Source organism: Fundulus heteroclitus, chromosome 4, assembly GCF_011125445.2.
Source record: "Fundulus heteroclitus isolate FHET01 chromosome 4, MU-UCD_Fhet_4.1, whole genome shotgun sequence".
Taxonomy (NCBI): Eukaryota; Metazoa; Chordata; class Actinopteri; order Cyprinodontiformes; family Fundulidae; genus Fundulus; species Fundulus heteroclitus.
The window spans coordinates 6,313,023-6,340,669 of NC_046364.1; the positions used below are offsets into that span (position 1 = coordinate 6,313,023).

At 38.8% G+C, this 27,647-nt stretch overlaps 1 protein-coding gene across 1 annotated transcript in view; it reads left to right on the forward strand.

The window, feature by feature from the left end:
• prmt3 (protein arginine methyltransferase 3) overlaps positions 1-27,425 on the forward strand; it is an 80,791-nt gene extending 53,366 nt beyond the window's left edge. Inside the window, exons 14-16 of the mRNA XM_012870786.3 lie at positions 12,413-12,463; positions 13,150-13,237; positions 27,208-27,425. Of these exons, the coding sequence (XP_012726240.2) occupies positions 12,413-12,463; positions 13,150-13,237; positions 27,208-27,317 (249 nt within the window). The 3' untranslated portion in view covers positions 27,318-27,425. The remainder of the gene's footprint in view (positions 1-12,412; positions 12,464-13,149; positions 13,238-27,207) is intronic.
• The last annotated feature ends 222 nt before the right edge of the window (positions 27,426-27,647 follow it).

Consider the following 27,647-nt stretch of genomic DNA (forward strand, 5'->3'; position numbering starts at 1 on the left):
CTTCCGGAGTGTCAGGTCAGGCTCTCGTCAACTTCAAGGACAAAGTTTAGCACATTAAGAAGGGGATAGTTAATGGAAAAACCCACTTTTTAATGTAACCCACTATGTCAGTATATTGCATTAAAGTATTGCAACTATCCATGAATATTATTTGTTAAACAAGCTATTTAATCACTCTGGAAAGTTTTTTCACACAAAATAGTAAACTCTAGTATAAACTATTTCTTAAAGTATGCTGTGTTTTTTATCAAATAACATGTTATTCATGTTATTAAAAGTACCTTAGTTGAAACTCCTATATAATTTCAATGTTGCCACTTCAGTTCATACATGTTTTACGCATTTTTCACTTGTTTTCTTTGACACTGAGAACAACTAAGTGATAAAATAATAATCATCATCTTTATTTGTCATTACAATAGGCCTGGACGGTATAGAAAACAAGCATATTGATAAAATAAAAATCATATTGATTGATATTGATAATTATCAACAAATTCAAAACATATATTTTAAGGGCAGCCCTGACTACTTTATACCGTTGCTTAGCAACCTATTTCTAGATACAGATACACACAAACACTGAATTCAAACTCAACCCTTTATTCAACCAACTTTTTACCAAAACTGTAAGTATTTAAAAAAGTAAAAAGAACACATGCTCTCTGAACTCTTTGAAGGGGGCGGGGCTTGGTGATGGGGGTGTTCCTGGGTCTGCGTTTGATTGGTTGGGAGGATGTAATGACTGTAAAATTAACCTACATGATAGGCTAGAATACAAAAGGAAGGAAAACTGTTATTCTATTGAACTTTTTGATGACCCTTTTTTCTATCATCGATATACGTCCATCCATCGATGTATATTGTTATTGAATTATCGTCCAACCATACATTGCAACATACTTTCCAATGAAATATGTCCTTTGCATTTAACCCGTCCCTTAGTGAGCAGTGGCCTGCCTCTGGGCAGCACCCAGGGAGCATTCTGGGGCTGAGGGTCTTGCTCAGGGACCCAGAGTGGCAGTCTGCGGGTGTCGAACCCAGAACCTCCAGGACAAAAGCAAAACCACTAGGCCACAACTCCCCCAAAATCCATAAGTGCAAAAGTAGTCATGCTTACAGTTTTAAAACTTTTTCACATTTTGTCATTTTTGTCATAAAACAAACAAAAGTGTGGATGAATTTTATGTGGCTGTTATGCAATAGACAACCACAAAATAGTGCATCATTGTGAAATAGATGGGATAGATGTCCAGTTGTATTTAAGACACTTTAAAGCCAGCTGTATACGGTTCATAGTAAAATTATAATAAAATACAGTCAGAATCTGTAGTGAATTTGTAAAAAGTGGTATATGAAAGGAAGGAACCTCCTGCACAACCAAGTAAAAAGTGAGCGGCCATTATATGCCAGTATAATAAAATAAAATAAAATTAATATGTTCTCTTCTTTAAATTTGCATCAGAACTCCCACTGCTGCCTTTTGCAGAGTTTTGATCAGAGATCTTATGAAATGTTCTAAATTCAGCTTCTGATGTGTGATATATGAAAAACAGAGACTCAATCAAGCATATTTTATAATTTTGGTTAATGAAGGACTGCATATGTTGTTTTTATTTGCCAGAAGTTTACTAAATTTGCTCCATATACACATTTTATTATATGCTGACATGAATTTTTAAACACATGTCATTTTACCTTTGGTTTCAGACAATATGAAAATGAATTAACCTTTAGTGATTAAAGCTAATTGATTAGTTGGTTAGATTTAAGCATTAAAGTGTTATGAAAAAAAATAAATAAAACTGCTTCCTCTGAAAGGGAGCTGCTCAGAACCTTGGTCAAAATCAGGCTTGAAAATTACTATTTTCTGTTTGTTAGAACATCACTAAAATCCTTTTTTATTATTATTTGTGCTACATGTTTACAGCAATAAAATAGGTTTTGTTTTTTTGTTGTTTTCCCCATTTTAGCATGCAACCTATTAGTAAAATAATCACACGATGCCACGTTACACAGCTTGATCGTTGCCTTTGTTGGTTTAACCGTCAGATGTGAGGAAAACAACCTGTAGGCATGTTGGACCCAAGATGTATTCATGTTTGATCTCTGCAGCAGTGTTGAAAGGCCAGGAGGAGTTTGAGCTCTATTGGGGGAATTCACGCTGTCTTGCTCTAGAGGTGATCATGCATGAAGCCTCCATGCCTGGATAAACCCCATCAAAAGCACATTAGCCCTCTTTCCTCCCACCCATTCCCTCCCCTGCACCTCATTGCCCCTCCTTCTCCCTCTGCCTAACCCCCCCACCTCCTCTTCTACAACCTCCCCCTCTGCCGTTGTATAATAGTATCTGGCCGGGCCACGCAGCACACTGACATGTAGTCGGCAAAAGGAGAGAAATGATGAATTGCTCCCTGTTGGTGTTATCCATGATGATAATTATTAATTTTCCCCTCGCTCTTCCCGGAGAATGGGGGCCGGAGAGCCGCGGCATCTCTGATCCTCCTCTGTGGGCCGTGAGGAAGCCCGCTGTCATCCTTTATCACAGACAGAGCCTAGGCCCAAGGCTAAACGCTGATGAAAATGAAATGCATTCATTCTGATTTGTCCTTTTTGGTGTGTTTGTCTCGGTGCACTTTAAGGTTTCCCTTTCCTTTTTTTTTTTTTTTTTTCTTTCTCTATCATTTTATGTCACCGACTTATACTACTTTGTACTGTCATGCAAAGCTTTTCGAGTTGGACATTAATTACTGTTTTATTTCGGTTTAAATGACCTCAGGATTAGACGTTTTAGTGTGAATAGTTTTTGAGGAATACGGATCCAAATGCAGGAAAACAGAAACAGGTCAGAAGCCCAATTATCTTTAATTTACTATAAACATGAAAAGATTCTTGTAGCATAACAAAAACCAGTATAAATACAATGGCTTGGTTAAACACAGGCAGACGTGTGTAGACAGGAAGTAAAGCCAAAATGATTTCATATTTCAAATTTAAAGCAATTATCCTATCCATTTCTTCTGTTCAGCCAACGAGCTGAAATGACTATGCAACATATAGTCAGTACAGTAAACACGCAGCAAAAAACAAATTGACTGTAAAATTTCATTGGACTTTTATGTTTAATCTGTTTAAATTGAAACTAGCATTATGTGGCTAGGTTTCAGCTAAAACTGATGTGAAATCAGTTTACCCATCTAAATGATCGGTGTAAAATACATTTTGGTTCACTTAATACCTAAACAAAGATTTTTGTTTAGGTATCCGTTAAATCTAACGGATCGACTAAATCGTCATTTATCTGGTTCAAAACTCCAAAAACTTACAGTATGTAAAACCTTCTGAGATTTATTTATTTTTTGATGATGGGAGTGTGTATTTAGTACAAAAGTTTATTTTATAAAAATATAACATAACAATGAGGCCAGGGGACAGGTTTCTTTTAATGTGGCGTTAAAAGAGCTCAAGATAAAAGTGATAAAAACTATTGGAATAAAATAGAATAATGACGTAATACTCTCCTGTAATGGTTCTCAGTGATAATCAGGCAAACTGAGGTGAGCTGTTGAACCACTAAACTGACACCCTGGGGTGCCTGGTGACTCAAAGAGACTATATTGCCCAATACAGCCGCCTGGGGTTCGATTCTCAAACCTTGGCCATGTCCTGCATGTCTTCTCCTGTTCTAAAACCTTCTTCCTGTTGAGCTACTGATGAATAAAGGCCTCTTGTGCCACAAAAAAGTAGACCCATGCTTTAGGTTTGGTGCTTAATATCAAATTTTTTGTGTTTGCTTTTCATTATTGCATATAAATCACTTTCCTTTTAAAAACTTTAGGTTTAATGTTATATACTCACCAAAAAGTCATAATGAAGGCATAGATTATATACATTTACAAGTTTACATGTTTTCCTTATGCCAATCATAGTCATTTAATTTCCTAATCTCTCATCTGTGCACCTTTTTTTCAATGTTTTGCGTATTTTTTGGCCTTACAATAAATGTTTGACTTTAAAAAAAAAATAGTTTAATAGTACACTGGGTTAAAAAAGAAACGGCAAGAATTTGACACAAATACAGATGTAGCTGAACACTTGCTTAGTTGTAAACCAGGTAGCCTAATGGCCTCCTGCTATTAGCATGGCCAAAAGGAGACCTAAAGCTATAATACCACACAGGTTTGTATGGTAACAGAGCAGAGGCTCCCCTGGGGATACCTTTTTTTTAAAGCACACCCCAAAAATGGGTCTCAATGAGGTAACAGACTGCTATGAATGGGTTTCCCACACATCAGGACTGGGAGATAAATCGATTTTATCGATCAATTTGAATTTGCAGCCCCTGAAGATTTAATTCAGGAGAATTGAGATTTTCCATGAAACTTTGCACTATATCAGTCACGATAAGGGTCAATTGTTTTGGAAATTGCGTGCAATGTTGAATATGCGTTTAGGAAAATATATTGTCAAAATACTCAAAAGGGGAAACCTTTTTACCCTAGGACGAGGCGCTTTAATTTATTAATTTACTTATTTTTTTTAACTTGGTGTGAAGTTGCACAAGTTAAGCCTTTTCTTAGATGTGTTATACAACTAGCAGCAAACATTTTGTGTTATATTTGCATTATTTACTGTAGCGGGGCCTACCATCTTGTTTTATAAGCATGTTTTAAAGCTTGGAATAAGTTGCACTTTGAATTCAGGTCAACTCTCAGATGAGATTATTTTAATAAAAGTGAATTTTAAATATATTTCATCAATTTGTTGTTATGAAAAAAGAAGAAAATTGATTAATCAGATTCAATAAAAAAATCTGAGATTTTATTTTTAAGCAATATCGCCCAGCCCTACCACACACTACTGAGGCCCATGTTTTTTAAATGAATAAAGTGACAGTGGATGTTTGAGATATGAGGAACAAAGACACAATCCAATAAACAACACAAAACAAAAGTAAATGGTAAAATATTGTGTTTGCATTGGCATAAAGGGTTAGGCAAGTCTTTGATGGGCGTATCCCACATACTCATCTTTGCTTCTCAGACCACAATGTATTTTCCTTATAATTCAATTTAGTTCAGTTCATTTATATAGCACCACCAATTCACAACTCAAGGCACCTTATAAGGTCATTTAATCAAATCAAGAAAGAATGGTTAAAACGTTTTCTATCTAAAGAAACCCATCAGGTTGCATTGAGTCATTGACTTGCAGTATTCACTCCTCCTGGATGAGCATGAAGCCACAGTGGACAGTCACCTGAATTCTGTCATTGTCTTTACATCGATCCTTCATACCAAGCAGGCATGTAGCGACAGTGGAGAGGAAAACTCCCCTTTAACAGGAAGAAACTTCCCGCAAAACCAGGCTCAGTGTGAACGGCCATGTGCCATGACCGATGGGGGTTAGAGAAGACAGAGCAGAGACACAAAAAGAATGTAGTAGCACTGATCCAAGAGTACTTACCATGTGGGAGAAAAGTAAAAAAAAGTAATGGCACTAGTAGCTCCTTTAGTGGCTTCATCTAAGAGAGAAAGGAAGATGAGCTCTGAGCAAGTTTTTAAGTCTGGAGGAGGAAAAAGAGCGCATACAGTTAGTCGCAGAAAAGGTTCAGTCCATAGCTTTGTCTTGGAGACAAACGGGGTTAACCACTGAAAAACAGGGCCAAGTGTATCATCTAAGAACATAAGGTTTTAGGCAGCGATAGCTTAGCCGATGACCTTCCCTCATTAAGGATGTTGTCGCAGCTAAACAGAACGCCAGGCCAGATGTAGCTACTATGAAAAGAAGAAAAACTGAGTGTGGCGTAATGTCAGGGAAATGGAGGCTTATCAACAGCTTGGCTTTATTGCCAAAAAATCTTTTTACAACAATGGAGTAATTGTAACCTGACAAGACAGATTGATAATGTGTAGTACATTCTGCGCATCATCAACCTGAGCCCGCTCCCAATGAATCCGTTTGGGCAAAAGAGGGAAATTCAGCAGAATGTCCAAGCTGGTTGGGCGAAGTGACACCTATTTCCCACCCAAAGGTTGGTTTTAGCCAATCACGGTATCAAATGAAAATGTAAGCACCAGGTGCCATGAGAAACCGCAACAGGTTATGCTGGTCAAGGTACTTCTTACTTTTCGTCTTTCAAAGAAGAAGTCTTGGATTTTAACAAAACAGACGTGATGGCAGCAGCTACACGTGAGTCCTCCTGTACTGCCATGTCTATTTTGGTTTGGCTGTGGGCTAGGCATATCTTGTCTTCAAATTCAAATATACTTTATTTATCCCAAAGCGATCAATAAACACAGCTGGGATGTCCCACCTTAAAGCATAATACTCAAACGTGATTGGCCCTAACCGTTTTTGGTTCGGGCCGAACGATTAAGATGGAAGCGGGACAAAATGCATTCTCGTATGTTTGTGAACAAATACTGCAAGAATTCAGCTTGCAGGCAAGGTTACAATAGTCAAATACAAATTTTATAACTTTTTGTACAAAGATTTTTCTGTGTTTCAGCTTCAAAGTTTGTTCTCAAATTTGTATTCATTTGTGTGTTTTTTTTTTGTTTTTTTTTAAATCAATTTATGTGACCAAAACTCAATGGCAAACTTTTGCAGAATGGACATTTATCAGCAAAGCTATTTTTTAAGAAAACATTACTCAGGCAAACAAAATAAATTCTTACTTTAAGGACTATGGGGTATAACAAGTTTTGTATTTAGTGATCGATTTGTTTCAGTTTAAAGTAGGATAAAAAAAAAACAGCTTTAACCATTATAAATATTCCCACTTTGGCTTGACTATGATGATTGTGTTTCATTAGTTAGTGTCTTAAAGATAAAACTGCTGTTGGTTTTCCGTTTCTTGGTGTATTTTCTTAGAATGTCGGGAAGAGTGACTACTTTCCGTTGCGAGGCTAGGATCTTTACATACTTTTTAATTTGCTCTTGCAAAGGGTTTTAGTTGATCGTTTCAGCGACCCATGGAACCTTTCTCCTGTCAACAAGTATGAAAAGGCTCTGATTTGTCAGATTTAGCGCAGTCTTGAGTACAGTGTGTGAGTCATCAATGTCTTTAATGGCTTATCTGAACACGTTCACATCTTCTGTGTTTAATGTCTGAGGCTGTTACATTTCTTTCTCTTCTTTATTCCTCTGCTCAAATGTGATTTTAATGAAGTGTCGAGTTGCCAAACTGCTTAGTCGGTTTTATATTTGCAAGTTTCACTCTGCAGCCCAGAATGTAATTGCCCATCCCCGCTGTCTGGTGAAAGTTGCACAACGAAGAAGTGACAATCAATCTCGCTTACGAGGCCTTGTCATCAGCAAAGCGCGTTGAGGATGATCTCTGCCTTTCTGACTGAGAGAGGTGAATCTGCTCTGCCTGATGAGTAATTAAAGCTAATTTCCTAATTACCTCAGCAACGAGCTTCTCTGTAGTGTTCATTAAAAGCCATAATTGCATTGGGTTGACATGCTCTTTTATCCACTTTGGCTTCTTTTCTGGCTGTTTAGCTGTGAGCTAGCGGTGCTGCCCCTGCTTGTCTCAGTCAATAAAGGTTGATTGAAGCGTTGATGAAGGGAAGGTATTGAACACAGCTTTTGTCGACACTGGTTGTTGAGTTTGCACAACTTTCTCCTTTAATCCTTACTTTTCCATTATGCCAAAAAAAAACTTGTTTTTATTGTAGCTCTTTGTGGATTGAGCTTCTTTCTTAGTGCTGTGCAAACCTCTTAAATTCCCTATAAAGAAACCCTTTCTCTGCATTTACATCGTTGCAGATTCTTTTAATCCCACTCTCCATTGTCTTTCAATTTTCTGTCCGTCTTTACATATTTCTTTCCTCTTTTCCACCTCTCTGTCCCATGTTCTTGTCTCTTCCTTCCTTCCATTGATTCGGTTCTTCTTTGTCTAGGAGAGCTGGCCTCCAAGTTGTCAGCTGCGTCAGGATTAAAAGCTATTAGTTCTGCATCGTTGCCACTACAAGTGTGCTCTTGAGATTGATAGAGTGGCTTTTCTCTTTCGGGGGGGCTTATAGGGGAGGAAAAACAAGCCTGCGGGAGTTTTTTTTTCCTTTTCTTTTTTACACAAATATGGCTATTGTCACCTAAAGGTATTCTGGCCTTGGATGTACCCTCAGTTTGTTTTAGCAGTATGAAATGCTTTCTTCTCAGATGAAGAATCAAATGAAATCCCAACTGTAAAGAGTTGTGTAGTTTAAAAGTGGAATTTATAGAAAATGATAGGACCAAACCCCAAATGGAGCACTAGATTGGTTCCAACTATCAGTTTTATAGACTGAAACTAAGAATCTTTCACTTGTGTAATTTTCTTATCCAGACATTTATACTCCACTGGAGCAAACACCTTTTAAGTGTTTATTTTCCATAACCAATTTACCCTTCTCTCATGAGGATTTTGTTATGATTGCAATGCTTTCACCAAAAATGGCCACCTTTGCTAATTTTATGAACTGTAGCAAGCTCTGATATTATTTTTTTTATCATCAGCAGAAATGTCCTTAGTGTTGTTGGTGGCTGCCTCATAATTTATTTCTGTTGTCCAGTGACAAGTGCCAGATGAGATGAAGGAAAGCACATGGGATATGTTGCAGACTCAGCTTGAATAATAAAACAAGTTACTGAACAGATTTTATTTTATATATAAGTGAGGTTTGAGGAGAAATGCCTACAGCATGTATTAGTTGGATGATTTATTTTCCCCAGATTTTACACGTAAGTTGAAATTAAAAGGTATAAACACCTTTTTTGCCAAAGTAAATGGGCCAAAAGGCATTTCAAATTATTTTTCTTCTGCATCTTTCATGTGATATATGTCACATACAATTCAGCTGGGGAAAAAAAGACGTCTGCAAGGAGAAACGTGTACATATAAAGAAAAAAAGTGCAATTACGTGGGTGCATCAAACTACTACTTTGTTAAAACACCTTTTGATTCAGCTATAGCATCCAGTATTTTTGTATCCACATGTTATGAGATATGATGAATATGATTTTTCCAACATTTATGTCCTTTGGTTAAAGGCATTGCTCGCAGATTCAATTCAATCTTATTTATATAGCGCCAATTCCTGATACATGTCATCTCAAGGCCCTTTACAAAGTCAAGATAAGTCACAAAAGTTCAAAACCATGTCATTATACAAAGGTGTCAGTCAGGAGAAGGATGCAATAAAATGTACAGCATTTTGCTACCAATAGTAATCCAAAGACAGTCATCAAAGACATTACACATGGTTATCAACATAGAATCTTGTTCTAACATCTAGGCCTGTCTAAAATATACCAAATTCTTGTGGGAGATCCCAAAAAAAGTAGATTTGGTACAATAAATACACCTGGTGGGAGCAAAAGACCACCAGACCTACAATGAAACATTATTGCAGCAGTATCATCCTGTGGGGTAGCATTTTTTCAGATGATGTTGGGTTTTTTGTCAAGGGAGGTGGAAATCTAAACTGTTCCAAACATCATTCTGCTACAAGCAGATAATTCATCGTTTGCTCATTACACCGTCCCCCGGTATACTCCAAAAATGGTTGAACGGGATGGAGTGGAATGCTCTGTGACTTGGACAGGGGGGCGAAGTGTGAAGTGTTGCCTTTAGATTTAAAGAGACCACACCAAAACAAGTTGCTCTCAGAACAGGTGTAAAAGAGGGGACAAGAGGGTAAATTAATGAGGAATTCAGACCAAAGCAAGGCAGTTCCACTTTATATGGACCACAACTGAATGATTTCAATGTGAAAAGGAGGAACTGGAAAGCATTATATGTCCCCTTTAAATACGATGCTACAATGTTTGTAAGGGATTTAAATAGCTCAGTTATGTTCTTGTATTAGCAAGGAATGAATACACATACTGGTTAGCATTAACCCCTGTAATCTATTTAAATATTAGCAACAAAAGCATGACTCCCTTACAGTTTTGTAGTGCAATGGCTCTGTCCTAGTGGTTAATGTGTAATTCAGATACATAATAGTGACGTGGCTAAATGACTAAACAGTCTCATTAACAAAGGGTGGACATTGACTGAAGCTGAAATTAGAGCAAAAATAGACAGAAACCTTGCAAACCTGCCCTGTTGGCTCGGAAGAATTGCCAACCCTAGTGCTATGTGTTGCTTTTTGTATAGCAAAAGAGCAGAAAAGGTAAGTTTGTGAAAACAGATTTTTTTTCCCCTTGTAAACAAGGATCTGGTCAATGCAATGCATTTAGAAGCAACTCTCTTCAGATTTTCTGATAGTGGTTATTTTCTCACACATTTTCATTCAACCCTGCTCTTCTGCTCAGGGGGATCGTGGGAAAAAAATCACCTAAATCCACTTTGGTCTTATGTCTTTATACTGAGGCCTTCCTCTTCTTCACATAAACATGAATGCAGTTTGCTTCTTGCAACTCTCAGCCATGTTCAAAGTATACGGTGAGAGCAGCGGAGGCTACAATAAATGGCTAACACCAAAGCTAACGGCTAAGCTAACGGCTAAGCTAACCTGATACATAAACACTAGAAGTGCACGTGAGCAGCCAGCAAGCAGAAACTAACATGGAAGGAGAATGCACATTAGGGTTATTTGAGTGCGTCATAATGTTTGGCATGTGGGACAATCAATAAATAAGGCGATACCAGTGTTGTAGTCAAGTCACTATGCCTCGAGTCCGAGTCCAGGTTCGAGTCACCAGTGTTCAAGTCCGAGTCAAGTCCAAGTCATAAAAAAAAAAAATCCGAGTCGAGTCCGAGTCGAGTCCACTACTCATCCGAGTCGAGTCCGAGTCACTATTGACGTGTGATGTATGACATGAAGCAGTAACATTCCATTGCACTAATAACTCTTTCGCTGTAGTTACCCTTGGTTTTACTCGGTAAAACTACCGCTTTTTCCAAGTCTAAGACGTCTCCTAACCATGGTTTTTAAACATTGTTGTTATGGAACGCGCAACAGCGACTCGAGGTACGCTGATAGGCCGCATATGAAGGATGTTAAAGCCGCAAGCGGCGTCGATCGGCCCTCGCAGCAAGCGCACTCCGGCCTATTGGCCACCGCCGCGGTGCCTGCCGGCGGGCGGGGCTCGCACACCGCCGCGGTGCCGGCCGGCCGGCTGGGTTCGCGCACCGCCGACCGCCCGCCACCGCAGACGCTGTTACGCATTTTCCTCGCTCGTCCACCGGGCGATTCCCACAAACGCGTTCGGCAGCGTTCCCCCATGACTCACAACAAATCTGGTGCGGATCGGTCGATGCAGCGAGGAGATACAGCCGTTGGATAATGATAATGCATTTGGCCACCGGGCTGGACTAAATTGTTCGGCGGGCCGGAAAATTTATACCGATTCCTGGACGGTGACTACAAACAGAAAAAAAACGGCCGATGACGCTATGAACGCTGAGCAGGAGAAAAACAACGACTTACCTTCCTATCAACTCGGCCCGTCTTCCCGAGCCCTCGACACTCAAGCCATCATTTGAGCTGAACGTTGGTATGTTGTTCCACACTTCTACCAGTAAAATGGGCGCCTGGACATTCTTTTGTGAAAGTTTAACAGCTGTAAAGTCGGTCATATCCTTGTGTCTGTTGCATGTGTAATGGCTGGTTGCTACGTGCGCTCTCACACTGTTTGCCCAACCTTAGCGGCAAGGGGCGTTGCTCATGAGATGGTGACGTCACGTGCGCGGTACGACATTTAGATATTAAAATCATACACCAAATAATATTCTAATGACATATTAAAATTATAGCCTAATGATATAAAAAAAGTTGAGTCTTTTTCTCAATTTCCGAGTCAGAATGATCTGAATGTAGGAGTCCGAGTCCAAGTTCGAGTCATCAGTGCTCAAGTCCAAGTCAAGTCACGAGTCTCTAAATTTAGCTAATGACTCGGACTCGAGTTCGAGTCTCGGACTCGAGTACTACAACACTGGGCGATACCTGCAGAAGCAAAACCAAAACTGACCAATCACCGCCATTCAGACTTTACAGCAGGGATTGGTTAGAGATTTTACAGGCCTGCAGCTCCCACAGAGTTAAAAATTTTTAACCTCCTTTTTTTGAATACTTAATGTATTGACTAGTCTCAAGATGGAAGGACCGTTTTATCCATTATAACAAACAGCGTTTCTGAGCAGGATTACCAACTATAACGTTAAATAAAAACTTTGTGTGGTAAGCATGGTCAACCAATGAGAGTTGTTACATTTTGCTCTTGTCAACTATATGAAGAAGCAGCCATGTAAATAATGAAAAATGTGTTCAATGAAACTGATTTTAATACCTTCCATATTCCTTTTTGTGCGTATTGATATCTGGCTTTTCAGCTTGCATGTCACAGCTGTAGTCAAACAATTTCAGGGGTTTATTTTACTGCCACAACTTAACACAGCCCTCATATTTCATTGCAGGCAATTGTGGGCTACTTTGACATTTTCTTCGACAAAGGCTGCAGCAACAAGGTAAGCGGTAGCAGCGGCAACATCCAAGCCATTTAACAGAAACTCAATTATGTTCACGCTTTGGCGTGTTTCTCCTCCCTGAGGCGTTCACTGGCAATCGACGAGTGTCTTAGCCAACTGCTGATACAAGCACTTACCCAGCAGAGCCTGGCCAGTTGGAGCAGCTGATGCCAAGCTCTGTGAGAAACATGGACGTGCTTTTTGATTGCACGTTCTATTGTACCTGGGAACCAAGGCGCGTGCAGTGGCTGAACCAGTAAATTACAGTTTCCACTGGGGACTGAAGCAGGAACCGTGTGAAAAAAATAGTAATGTGTTTTAGCTTCAAGAGTATAATGATTTCAGGTTTCATTTTTCACGCAGACCTAGCTATCATTTATTTTACAATGTAGTAGTATTAAAACAGACTGTTACAACATAAAATGGATAATTTATTACCATATTTTAGTATTAAAACTTAGCTTTTCACAATATTAACTCTAACATTGGCAAGTTGAATTTTATCGAAAAGTATTTCAATGACTATGAAGAAGAAACATGACTGTCTTTAACATAAACAATATTTGCTTCTGCTGGATGTTTCAGTAAAACTATGTATCCCCAGTTATTTACTGAACATGCCCTGGATTCGCTCATGTTTTTCGCTTATGTTTTTCTTTGTTTTTGGTTGTCTTTTTCTGCGCCAGGTGATGTTCTCCACTGGTCCTCAAGTCACAAAGACTCACTGGAAACAGACCGTCTTCCTCCTAGAGAAGCCCATGCCTGTTAAAGCAGGTCAGTAACCACACAGTACCACCACGTCACACACAGTGGACATCTATGTCTGAATTCACAAAGAATCCTGTGACTGGAAAAAAATCTTAGAATATCCTGAATTGTAAGATTTCCCTTAGAATTTTACTTCGGAAAGACAAAACTTATTGACAAAGCAGTTCAGGCCTTAAGAGAGCTCCTAAAGTAAAAAAGAAAAGTTAGGAGTAGTGAGGAGGACTTTCAGCGAGCCTAAGAGAGTTTTAAGCAGGGAAGATGGCAGAAACAGAGAGAGCTAAGATAAGATAAGATAGTCTTTATTGATCTCACAATGGAGAAGTTCACTCGTCACATCGGCTCATACAAGAAGGTGCAGAGTAGGGAAGGTGCATTCAGTTATATACAGTGAATCTTCATATATACAATGGATCAAAAAGAATACCAAAAAAATACAAAAAAGGAAATGGGAGTGGGCATATGGTGTCTTATTTACATTCATAGTGGTCTATATATATATATATATATATATATATATATATATATATATATATATATATATATATATATATATATATATATATATATATATACTTATATATATATATATATATATACATATATCTATGCGCCTACATACATACGTACCTACGCGTATATATGTGCATATACATTGTATACATTTGTACATACATACATACATGTGTACTGACTTATGTTCAGGTGTTGATAGCAGCAGAAGTCACTACATCAGGATTATTGCACGGATTGTGGCCCAGTGTTTTAATTAGATTATTGCACATTAGTTATTGCACATTACTTATTACAGTTATGGTCACAGTTACAGTGCAGCATTGTAAAATCTGATAGCAGCAGGAATGAATGACCTGCGGTAGCGCTCCTTTTTACAAACAGGATGTCTAAGTCTTGCACTAAAGGAGCTGCTCAGCTTCTCTACAGTCTGGTGCAGGCGGTGGAAGGTGTTGTCCATGATGGATGTGAACTTGGACAACACCCTCCTCTCAGCAACTTCCTCCACAGAGTCCAGAGTGCAGCCCAGGACAGAAGTGGCCTTCCTCACCAGCTTATTCAGCCTGATTGGCTAATCCACAACCTAAGTGTGGAGCACAAACTTATCAGTTTGTAGATAAAAGATAAACTTTATCATCCCCCAAAGGGAGAACTTAATTAAGTTCAGCGGCTGGACCAGCTCTAGTAACAAAATTTTATTGAGGATAAATAAATTATTGGACCATGAGTCCAATAATTTAGTTGGGACTGAACCAGCGGACATTCATTTACACTAGGTGGCAGGTTGATTTTCTAATTACTGATGGGTATCAGGTTGTCATGGCTTTCCATGCCTTTTCATACCTGCTTTATCTATGTTTCATTCCATTATTTTACACATATCCAGAGGTGCGTAGAGTAACCAAAAATTGTACTGAAGTAAGAATAGCACTACTTCGACATGTTGTAACTCAAGTAAAAGAAAAAAGTAGTCAGCCAAGAAATTACTCAAGTTAGAGTAAAAATGTATTTAGTAAGAAGGCTACTCAAGTACCGAGTAACAAATCATAACAGCTGATGATTTAATAGTTTAAAAGTATGTAATCAGACAGACAAAAATATAAGGTTATGTGTAAAAACATGGTATTTTAAAGACATATAATATTCTAAAAACACTAAAGACAATAGAAACACTTTCTAAATTGTTTTTTTTTTCCAACATAAGACTTGAAAGTTAAAGTATAGACATCATTTTAGAACAGTGCAAAGTACTGCCAGTGACAATATCCACTGTTTACTGTACGTTCATCTGGACGTACGTCCAAATGGCTCAATGAGCTCAGCAGATAGAAAATCACATTCAAATAACAAAGATCATGTACAAATCAGAAGTCTCACATTAACCTAAACTCTAGATTTTTGTCTCTGGTGCATTTTTGGTTAAAACAAATATGTTCTTTATTCATGAAGTTACTTGCAGTAGTTAGAATAGCCAGAAATTTTACTCAAGTAAGAGCAGTGATACTTGAGTAATAATATGACTCAAGTAAAAAGTAAAAAGTACAGTGCAGTAAAACTACTCCTAAAAGAACATTTTGTTCAAAATGTTATTCAAGTAAATGTAACTCAGTAAAGTAAGTAGTTACTACCCACCTCTGCACATAACTTTGTTTTTTTTCTGCATATGGGAACCGGGTGGGTTCTTACAGAGTTGTTTAATGAGTGTTAGTACACCACTGGAAATATATTTACTTTTATACCTGCCGATGTGTTCAACACTTATTTTACCTGCACCATATAACCAAACAGTCGCAATTTATTTATCGGTATCTCTCGGGCATTGAGGTTGCATCGTTGCAAGTTGCAGCAGCAGGTAATCTGTCTGTGGCAGATATCCAGTCAGGCTTGTTGACACCCAGAATCTGTCACCTACAGTGATAGGGAAGAATCAACACAAATCACCCATCAGAGGCAGAATGTAAAACGTCATCTGATATCAGCTCGGAGGCTCCTGAATCATGTCACAAAAGAATTGGATAATAAATGGCCAGGAAGATATTGATAATATTCACTGAAATGATTATAATAGTCGGAATCTATTAGTCTATATGAGTCTATAATTGAAAAATCGTCTTAAATGGAGGTAAATTATGTAACTCACAGTCAGGAAGTGCGCTTCTGTGACTGTTTTTAACAGAAAAGCACTGGCAAATGCTGGAGCTATCAGCTACAGAATCAATTAACATATCAGCCAAACGTATTTAATCACATATCTTAATATTTTAGGATTCAGATTTAAATGGATTAATGTGTTTTAATAAATACGGTGTCATTGAAAGTTTCCCTTACAGATTTTTTTATTTTTTTATCTGAATGTTTTTGATCATCTGTGATCATCTAGTCTTAAACATGATAACCACTGTAAACAGATAATACAGTCTTCAAATTATGTTTTATTTAATTAAGGGACAATAATCTATCCAAACTAACCTAGATCTATGTTAAAAACAAGTCTCCCCAGTAAAATGATAAATGAATCATTACTAACAGCCTTTGTTTTTGTTTACCTTTACTTTTGGTCAGCCTCTCTAGTGATCCTGTAGAATCAAGAAGTTACTGAAATAACAAATGAAGCAGGCTCGAAGATCTCAAAAATCAGCGCAGTTAATTATATCTGTTACAATGTAAAGTCATTTCTAAGGCTCTGGGATTCCAATGAAGCACAGTGAGAGTAATTATGCTAAAATGGACAAAAACAGAACAGGACCATGATCTGAAACACAGCAGCAAGTCCCCCTCAGCTCAAAAGAAAAGCTGAGCAATACAAAAAGATTGAAAATATAAGATCAGCGTTTGATGTGTTTCAAGATAACTGAGATAAGGACTGTATAACGATTTACTAACAGGTAAACCATGTCTCTGCTGGTAATGGTGTGACTTGTCTCACCAAGATTTGTCATTATATTACACATGGATTGCATATGTAAGTTTAGACCCTCTTTACACAATGAAAGGCCCTGATGTGCAGATGAATGAGCCTCAGGACTGGCTGTCCACTCACTGAGCAGGTATCAGATGAAATCTACGGTAATAAATGACCCGCACAGCGACAGAGGTGGTTGATGTTCGATAGCCTGTGGCCACGCTCAGCCTCCGCCTGCTGCCTACTAGATAAGAACGTCAAAAACTCTGACGCTGCACAAATGCTGTTGGATGCTTTGTTCTTTGCTCCCTCAGATAAACAATTCAGGGGGAAAAGGACGACAATAGATTACAAGGAGAAGCATAAAACAGATTTGCTTTTAAGACCTAATACACTTTTGTTTGTTTGTTTATGCCATATCTTTACTACTATGTATTTGTTCTGCATAAGGTCTTAAGTCATATTTAATACACAACCCCATGTCAAAATATTTGTGGCACCATATCAACTGAAATCTTTTTTTTTTCTTATCTGACATTTTATTTAGTAGTTGTTTTTGTTTTTTTGCTTGTATAGTTTCCCCCCAGTCTGGAAAAGGTTTGAGAAATATGTAATTAGGTTTTAGCGTAATTTACGTCTGTCAATGCGGAGCAAAGAAATGTACACTTAAAAAAAGCTTAATTTCCATACTTCATTTTCTATGAAATTCTCTAAACGCTGTATCGATCCAACCAGCTATCAACCATTTTTCCCCATAAAATGGTCTCTCTGTTTTCCAGACTTCCTATTTAATGACGACTGTAGAAATATCAACAATAAGTTCAAAGTGAACCTTTTTTTATACTTGGGCTAAAAAAATACTCATGCATACATTTTTAGTGTGGAAAAGCATTACATTTTTACATTAGAATAATGTTGAAACCCTGTTATGATTAAATTCAATTTTATTTATTTATATAGCGCCAGTTAACAACACATGTCATCTCAAGGTTCTTTCCAAAGTCAAATTCAATCAGATTATACAAGTTGGTCTGAAAGTTTCCTCTCTAAGGAAACCCAGCAGGTTGCATCAAGTCTCTCCAAGCAGCATTCACTCCTCCTGAAAGAGCGTAGAGCCACAGTGGACAGTCGTCTGCATTGTTGATGGCTTTGCAGCAATCCCTCATACTGAGCATGCATGAAGCGACAGTGGAGAGGAAAACTCCCCTTTAACAGGTAGGAGAACCTCCTGCAGAACCAGAACCAGGCTCAGTGTGAACGCTCATCTGCCTCGATCCACTGGGGCTTAGAGAAGACAGAGCAGAGACACAGAAAGTACAGAAGCTCACATTGACCCAGGAGTACTTTCTACGTTAGATGGTAGTAGCAGATGATCTGCCTCCCCTGATGATGTCACAGCTAATGCCAGACCAGGTGTACCTTCTATGAAGAAAAGAATGACAGTGAACAGAAACTTAAATTTTGAAATAATAAACTATGCAAAATGTGAGAAAAATGGGCCCTGATGTCCTCCAGCAGCCTAAGCCTATAGCAGCATAACTACAGAGATAGCTCAGGGTAACCTAAGCCACTCTAACTAGAAGCTTTGTCAGAAAGGAAAGTTTTAAGATTAGTCTTAAAAGTAGACCGGGTGTCTGCCTCACGGACCAAAACTGGGAGTTGGTTCCACAGGAGATTGAATCCATAATCCCACAGGATGGCAGGTATTATGAGTTAATGTACACATGCAGCCAAACTGCTGTTAACTTCAAAAAGTACAAACACTTGGTTTTAGTGTAATATACCAAGGATTCTATGGCATTGGCCCATCCTTGAAACCCCACAGATGCCCATTTAATCGAGCCTCTGTGGGCTGTGCTTTAGTAAGCCTGAACCATTCAACCTTCAAGACCCAGTGGATCCATTTCCACCGCCCCAGTGCCATACAGAGCAGGACATCCTCTGAGGAATGGGATTTCTTTAAGCCTCACTGAAAATTTTCATCCTGAACTTTTTGGATCTGGAGACGAAAGAAAATGTTACCAATTCATGCACCATGACATTTACTGAACAACCTCATAGGGCCTATTTTGCACTGCAAAAAGGGAACTAAAATTAGGTAAATTATTCTTGAAATTAGTGCATTTTTTCTTGATTTGAGCAGGTAAATAAAATTATTTGCCAATGGAATAAGATGTTTGCACTTAAAGTAGGAACAATGCATCTCCATCATCTTATTTCAAGTGCAGAATATCTAAATATCTTATTTTAGGGGTAGAACTACTAATCCCATTGGCAAATGGTCTTATTTAGCTGCTCAAATCAATGAAAAATACACTAATTTCTAGAAAATGTTACTTACTTTTAGTTCCCTTTTTGCAGTGTGTAGTGCAGAAACGTTATGTTTTTGCCATGTTGTGGCCTATCCATTTATGAGGAAGACTGACATATTTGGCCAGCAGACAGTTGCTGAGACTCTGCACAATAGGGTATTGTTAATGGAGCTGGTTGTTAAAGTCCTGTATCCAAGAGAATTCAGTAGAAGGTAAATGTATGATAGAAAAAAGTTCCACAAGCAACAGAGATAACTGCATCCTTGAGAGGATTGTGGAGCTAAGGAGGAAAGAGACCAGTCTGTTGCTCAGGGGTTCAAAGTCCTCTGTTTAGACTTTTACTTTAGATGAAAGTAAATGTTGCATTTGATTTGGAAATCAAGGTTCCAGAATAGTGGAGGCGAACAGAATCCAAGTTGCTTGAGGTCTGTTGTGAAGTTTTCATAATCATGATGATGTCATCTCCTGCTGGCGGTCCACTGTGTTGTATAAAGTCAAGAAGCTACTGTCTTCCGAGAAAATTTAAACCCCTTCATGCCTCTCTCTGCTGACAGACCTTATGGAAATTCTGATTTAATTTTCCAGCAGGATTTGACACCTGACCACACTGCCAAAATTACAAATACCTGCTTTAATGACCCGAGTGTTAGTCGTCATTAAGCTGGGCTGACCTAAACCCAAAAGACAATCTACAAGTTATTGTTAAGCGCAAGATGTTAGATAGCAGAGTGAACAATGGAGACGAGCTGAAGGCTTCATTAGAGCTACCCTGGGTTTCTCTCACCCCTCAGCAGACCCAAAGGCTGATCGCCTTAAGGCCAATCTGCATTTAGGCCATATTTCATATAAACCGAGTACTGAGTGCATATACTGCACAGAATGCAGACATGATTTTCAGATACATAAAAACTTTTTTTTTTATTGGTCTGATATAATATTTATATTTTCTGAAAAACAGAATTTCGTGAACTTTAAGCCATACTCATCCAAATGAACAGGAATTAAAGTTTGAAATATGTCAGTGTGTAAAAAAAAAAAAAAAAAAAAAACTGTACATGAGTTTTGCTTATGGATTAAATAACCAAAATCAAATTTTCAATTATATTTAGAGTTCTTTAGTTGCACCTGTGCATGAGCAGTGCACAGTAGTTTACAGGAAGGAGAAAATGAGGGTTGGAGTGAGAAGCGGGGTATTGATGTGCTTCTTCACTCTAACTGTCCTCAGCCTCCTTTCGGAGTCGTAAACCAGAAATAGAGTTTTTAACGGCATCCATCGGCTGCCTGCTAGGCTCCTATGGTGTACTTTACAGCACACAAACTGCATCACAAAACTTCTTATCCACTTCCATAAACTCTCCTCCTCCTGCAGAAAACAGCTCGTGAGTGACCTTGAAGAAGATAAAACTCTGTTGCGTCTCCCTTTTGAATGTTGACTGAAGAGCATCTTCAGGACTTCCAGGTCTTAAGGAGGGCTAATCATCAAAAGCCCGGAGTGGCGTTTAATATTGGCTCCGGCTGTGATGATTTATTGTGATGGCGACCAAATCTTATTTGATGCGTTGGTACGAGGGGAACAGTAATTAACTCTTGCACTGCGCTACGGTGGGAGGTGCTGCTGGAAGAGTGAGAACACAGCCAGCAGCCTGGAACAAAACATCCCAGCAAATCCTCGCGGCTGGCAGCGTAATAAATTAAACAGCAAATCATTTGTCATGCTCTGGTGTGTTTGTGTGGCTCTCGTATTGAAGAGGAGGGCCCCTTTTTTTTTTTTTTTTTTTTTTTTACAGTTTTACCTGCTAATTTCCACTAGAAAAAAGGACATTTTTGTAAATTAAAGTCCCATTATGCTCAAGGTGAGGCGTCCTCCTGGTTAGAGGGGCTCAGGGCCGCCCAGGACAGCAGAAATATGGGTGTGAGTTCTCCTGCAGCCTTTTATTGGTCAGTCATGTGGTCTTTGTTGCTTCCCCCCTTTTATGACTCACCTTTTCTGTCCTGAGTGGAGGTGGAGCTCTTCCACATCTCAGCACCCCCCACCCCCCCACCCCACCCCACCCCTGCTTTGTCCAGACACAGTCGAAACACCGCTTCGGGCCCTCAGCCTCCTCCTCCGTTGTTTAAACCCTGAAGGTCCTTGAACTGTCAAAGTCGAGCTCAGAGTTTATTGTGGCTGTTATTCATGGATATGTGGATGGATTTGTGTGGAAGCTGGTGTTTGTGGTGTACAGTACGACTTCTCTTTTTTTACTGACTATGCACTAAAGACAGAGGAGCTAGGAACCAGAAATATATTGTTAGATATTTAGATGACACAAAGGATCCTGTAGAGTTGGTTGTAAACTTTCTGGGGTTTTCATATTGTTTAACAAATCATTCTTTGATTTAATTACTGGTTACCTTTTCTCCCTTCATTTCGGTTCCTTTTTATAATGAGAAATGGACCTTTTTTCAACTTAGGAGCTTTATAGTGACCTCATTTAGATGTGCGTCAATCATATTCTGTAGTTAGTTTTGATTTACGCTTGAACATCTCATCTAGACTAAAAACTACAGTCTAGTCCAAAAAAAACCATCTAACCTTAGTCTTAGAACTAAAAATTAACAAGATCCATAAAATAATCTGTAAAACCACACAAAAATACAAGAAAGCATAAATTCAAACTCAAATATGACTTTTTCTGATTTAGTCTTATAAAGTAATTTAAATATTTAATCCTAAATTGTGAGATTGTGGTAATGATATCAGCAGAACTGTGGTGTATTTTATAGTTATGAGCAAGAAACTGGCAAAACATTAATTAAAATGAGATTTTTAGCAGAATGATGGAAACACACATTTCAATCTAAGGTTTTGTTAAACTGTTGAGCTACACAGGATGTGCATTCACAGCTAGATGTTTATGATCCCAACCAGAACTGCAACACGGAGCATTACTGTAGGAGCGTTGTTCAGAACATGGAGCAGACTCTGTGCTGGTCAAATGGGACTGGGGCAGATGAGAAATGGAGTATAATTTTTGTTGAAAATAATAGATATAAAAAAAAATAGTTTTTGCTATATGAATGATACAAATTTATTATTTCTATCTGCAGCGAGAGTTCTGATGAAAATCAACAAGAGGGATCATATTTCTCCAATTTTAGCTTCCCTTCATTGGCTTCCTGTTAAATCAAGAACAGAATTTAAAATAGTCTGTCTCACGTATGTAGCCCTTAATAATCAAACTCCATCATATATCATCCATAAATCCTGATGAATCCAATCAATTACTTTGACTACAGGCATGTCTTGATGACATCATAAGATGAATGACTTTAGATGCAACTTTAAATTTCCTGCATTTAAATTCTGACAAGACTGAAGTTGTAATCTTTGGACCAGAGTCCTCAAAAAATAAACTTATTAATCACTTAATCTGGGTGGCATTAACTTGGCCTCTGGTAATAAAGTAAAAAATCTTGGTGTTATTTTCGACCAAGACATGTCATTTAAATCCCATATTAAACAGATTTCCAGAGTTTCCTTTTTTCACCTCAGGAATATCGCCAAAATTAGAAACATTCTGTCCAGGAGTGATGCTGAAAAACTAGTCCATGCATTTGTTACTTCAAGGCTGGACTATTGTAATTCTTTACTATCAGGAAGTCCACAAAATGCAGTTCAAAGCCTTCAGCTGATCCAAAATGCTGCAGCAAGAGTTCTGATGAAAATCAACAAGAGGGATCATATTTCTCCTATTTTAGCTTCCCTTCATTGGCTTCCTGTTAAATCAAGAATAGCATTTAAAATTCTTCTTCTTCTAACATATAAATCCCTTAATAATCAATCTCCATCATATTGGTGGTTCCTAGAGTCTCTAAAAGTAGAATGGGAGGCAGATCCTTTAGCTATCAGGCTCCTCTCCTGTGGAACCAACTCCCAGTTTTGGTCCGTGAGGCAAACACCCTGTCTACTTTTAAGACTAATCTTAAAACTTTCCTTTGTGACAAAGCTTCTAGTTAGAGCGGCTCATGTTACTCTGAGCTACCTCTATAGTTATGCTGCTATAGGCTTAGGCTGCTGGAGGACATCAGGCTCTATTTATCTCACTCTGCTGAGTTCTCCTACTGTTCTCCAATTTGCATTGTTTGTTGTCATTTCAGCTTTTACCTTTTTGTTTTCTCTCTTTTTTCTTCATAGAAGGTACACCTGGACTGGTGTTCTGTTAGCTGTGACATCATCCAGGGAAGACAGATCGTCCGCTATTACCATCTAATGTAGAGCAGATTACTGGATCAATGTGTGCTTCTGTGCTTGTTTGTCTCTCTTGTTGTGTCTCTGCTCTGTCTTCTGTAACCCCCAGTGGGTGGAGGCAGATGAGCGTTCACACTGAGCCTTGTTCTGGTTCTGCTGGAGGTTCTCCTCCCTGGTAAAGGGGAGTTTTCCTCTCCACTGTCGCTTCATGCATGCTTAGTATGAGGGATTGCTGCAAAGCCATGTACAATGCAGACGACTGTCCACTGTGGCTCTACGCTCTTTCAGGAGGAGTGAATGCTGCTTGGAGAGACTTGATGCAACCTGCTGGGTTTCCTAAGAGAGGAAACTTTCTGACCAACCTGGAGGATCTGATGGAATTTTGACTTTGGAAAGTGCCTTGAGATTACATGTTTCATCATTTGGTGCTATATAAATAAAATGTAATTGAAATTGAATAACTTGCACAGTGGAAGATATTTGACAAATGGTTCAGATAGAACGTTTTTGATTAGTAATGGAGAGGTCTTAAGTTTGACATTTGCCGGAATCACATTTTTCCCTGCTAGTTAATCTCGTCTAAAACGCATCTACAGTTAGACTTGTGAAAAACTTTTAAAACTAAGTCGTGACATTGAAACGCTTTCTCTTTTAGACTAGGTATCGACCATGTGTAGCCTAGATTTTGACATTTAGATGTATTTTCAACAAGAAAATGCTTGCTGGGTTAGAGCTTTAGGGATGCAGTAAAACTGAGTAATTGTGCCTTTAGGTTAATAAATACATAAAGGTGATGTCGATATGGGAGTTGGCACATGTTGAAAACCATTAACCAGGTGAGGGGTGTATATGTATCCTGCTTCATCCAATACCCCTATATTCACTTCACTTCACTTTGTTTATATGAAGCCAGATCCAACATATGTCATCTCAAGACACTTTATAAAAATATCCCATTAAATCATACATATTCAAAGTCAAATACATAAATTAGATAAACTGTCTTGGTTATCAAACAAAGCTGTTACGTTTTCAATCTGAGGAAACTCTGCAGGTTGCATTGAGTCATTGACTTGCAGCATTCCCTCCTCCTAGAGGAGCATGTAGCCGTAATGGACAGTTGCTCGCATTGGCTCTTTGCAGCAATCCCTTATACCGAGCATGCAGGTCGTGACAGCAGAAAGGGAGACTCCTCAAATAACACCCAGTGCAACCACGTGGGTGCAGATGCAGTAGGACTGTGTGCAAAGAGGTTGTAATATAAATGGCTACAATCTGCATGCGTCGGTGTTCAGGGCTGTATATTCCAATTGTAATTTCATGGAGCAAAGTTGTGTTTGGCTGAGACGAGCTGTTTCCAGTAGCCTGGCTGTGCTTAATGACACTGGCATGGTGATGTACGACACCGCAGTGAAAGCCCGGCTCCATTCCTTGACTCATTTCCACACATGGTTAACTCGTTCAGATCTGAGTGGCCAGTTCACCAAGGGCTCCTAGGCTCCTTTTCCATGGGGACTTTAGTTTGACTGATTGCAGCAGGGCTGCTGTAGTTGCACCATGACTTAACGCGCTCTGTCAGTGATTATTTGTGTGCTTCGCCAGTTCAATCTGAAACACAGAGAAATACTTGGACAGCTAATTGCAAGGTTGTTTTAGGGCAAAAGGCTGGTCTCTGGTCGCAGCATCTTTTTTTTTTTATATCTCATAAGACAACGTAATCAAAGGTCACAAACTTACCACATTAGCCCTAAATGTTTTTACTATTATTTTTATTATTAAACCTTGAAATATAAAGGTAGTCTCATTGAGATGCTAGTTCTCATTTTCAAGGGAGACCTGGTAAACTACTACGTCGATTTGCTGTCATGATTGCTGTTTTGTAGTGCAAGCTTGAGAAGAGTTCAGTCAAAAAAAAGCATTTTAAAACGTTTTTAGGGCACCTTTTTCCCCTTACAACACAGTTGAAAGTTGTGTTGATGCTCCGCTGTACAGTCCCTTGCAAAAACATCGATACCACTTTCAAAATGTTATCACATTAAACTAAAATAAATTTTTTGGTATTCTATATGTTAGGCCAAGACTGAATTGTGCATAACTGTGTACGAAATTTTGGAAATATGAAATAATACATGGTTTTTAAAATATTTTACAATAAAAAAAAAACTAGGTGTGTGTGCATATGTATTCTGATCACCTAACCAGTAAATAGAGCTCACATGTCATTTAGTGCTATTATAAATACAGATGTGAAGGTCTCATAAGTTTTTTTTGGTTTTTTTGGGGTTTTTTTTAAATTGGTGAACCAACATCAAGCTAAACTACCAAGACATGGTTGTCCACCTAAACTGAACAGGCCTGGCAAGAAGCGCATTAATCAGAGACGCTACAATGATCCTGTTACCAGACGTTCACTCCAAAAATCCAGGCTCCATGGGAGAGGTTTTTGAAAAAAAAAACATAAGTCACATTTACAGCGTGCCACAAGCCAGCATGGATGTTGAAGAAGATATTTGGTCAGATGAAATCATGTCATTTTCTGAGCTTCATGCAAAACGCTATGTGTAGAAGAGAATAAACCCCACACGTATGACCTTAACACACCATTTCACGGTGAAACATGGCGGTGGCAGCAACATGCTGTGGGACAGCTTTTCTTCAGAATAGATCAGAAATCTGGTCAGAGTTTATGGGACAGAGGACGGGGATGAACATGGGACAATTCAGGTTAGGGATGACTGGAGTCTGTGATGGAGGCACGCCTTCCATCAGGACAATAACTCTGAACATAGAGCCAGAGCTGCAATAGCCTTGTTAGAGTGGCCCAGTCAAGGTCCAGATGTAAATCCAAGTTGAAATATGTAGTGAGAATTAAAAGTTGGCAAACGATCCAATCTGAGCTGGAACTATTTTGCAAAAACGGGCATCAGTTTGAGTCTCTGCATGGAAGGCTGAATAAAAATGTGCACAAGTCCTCATATTGGAAAGGTAAAGATTTTGCAAACCAACACTTTGATTTAATTTAAAGATTAACATCTGTTTGGCTTTTCTGAAACTGCCCTGACTGCAAACGCTGAGGTTTGCGCTCTCTGCAGTGGGGCGACGGACCCAGAGCGCGGCGCCAGCAGCCGGCTGTCTGACAGTGACGTTGGCACAGTAACGAGTGAGACACGGCAGCAGGGACGGCAAAGGTGTTGTTGGCCAAATCTCCACAGTCAGCATTTTTCTCCTCTCGTCCTCCTCTAACCTGCAGCAACGAGCGCAGCGGAGCTGGGGCGGAACAGCAGAGCGGGGAGAGGACGCTTGTTTGCCGTTTCACTAAACATTCATTTACCTCCAGCAGTCAAACGGGAAGTTAATCGGCGTGATTATGCGTCATAATCTTGCGTCGTCCTGTAGGTGTGTTTCCTTCTGTCTGCCATCTGGAGATATGAGAGCATCTGCATTTCCATGCACAATCTTGCTTATTAAGATACATTAAAGCATATTGCTTTTACACACATCATCGTTTCCATAGGCAGCAGTGCGCTCATGCTGCAGAGGTCTGAGCTCAGCAGCCCTGGACTGCTGCAGGGCATCAGGAAGACTTTCATTTTATGAGGAACATTCTGATCGATGTCTGACTCAGTGTTTTCTCCCTTTTGATGCGTTTTCATAGTGTTCGAATCTGATATGTGGATGCGTAGGCTGTTATGTTAGAAGGTAAATACCAGTTACAACCGAATGGGTTTTATTTCTGTTGACTCAAAGTTCACTTATTCCAAAATAATCCTGAAAAAAATACCATTTGGTATAAATGTTAAATTCTTTTCTGTGTTTTTTTTTTTTTTTTTTTAACAAATGGAGCTGGTTCTTCTACAGCATTTGTTATAAACCGACTTTTCCTAACATTTAAAACAACAGGAGGTGCACTGTATATGCACTTCTTTAGCTTTAAATGTTATATTGTTGAACTGAAAATCCTTTAATATTTTTATACCTCAGTCTAAACCCGGTGTGTTATTTGTCTTCTTGTTTGCTTCAGGAGAAGAGCTCCGGGGAAAGATCAGTGTGCGTAAAAACAAGAAGGATCCTCGCTCACTCTTGGTCACCTTTGACCTTCCAGACAGGAAGCAGACATACAGCCTCCAATGATGTCAGCAGTCATATTGTCCATGTAACGGATTGTGGCGCCATTTTTACTCACATTTCATGTGCTGACACCCGGTGGAACAAAATAAAGGACAAAGTTTTGATAATTTAGTAAGTCTCTTTTTGTCTACTTTGTTGTAATGTTTTCATTAATTTGATCCTCTTTTATAATAAAGGAGTTGAATTGCATACATTTTATCTCCAATGTCACAATACATTGTTCTATCAATAATAGCACTGAGAAAAGAAAGTGCATAAAGCAGGATGCAAAACATCTGTTCTGTCAACATTTGGTAGTAATTTTGTATTATTTTCAAAAGAAGCACATGTTGG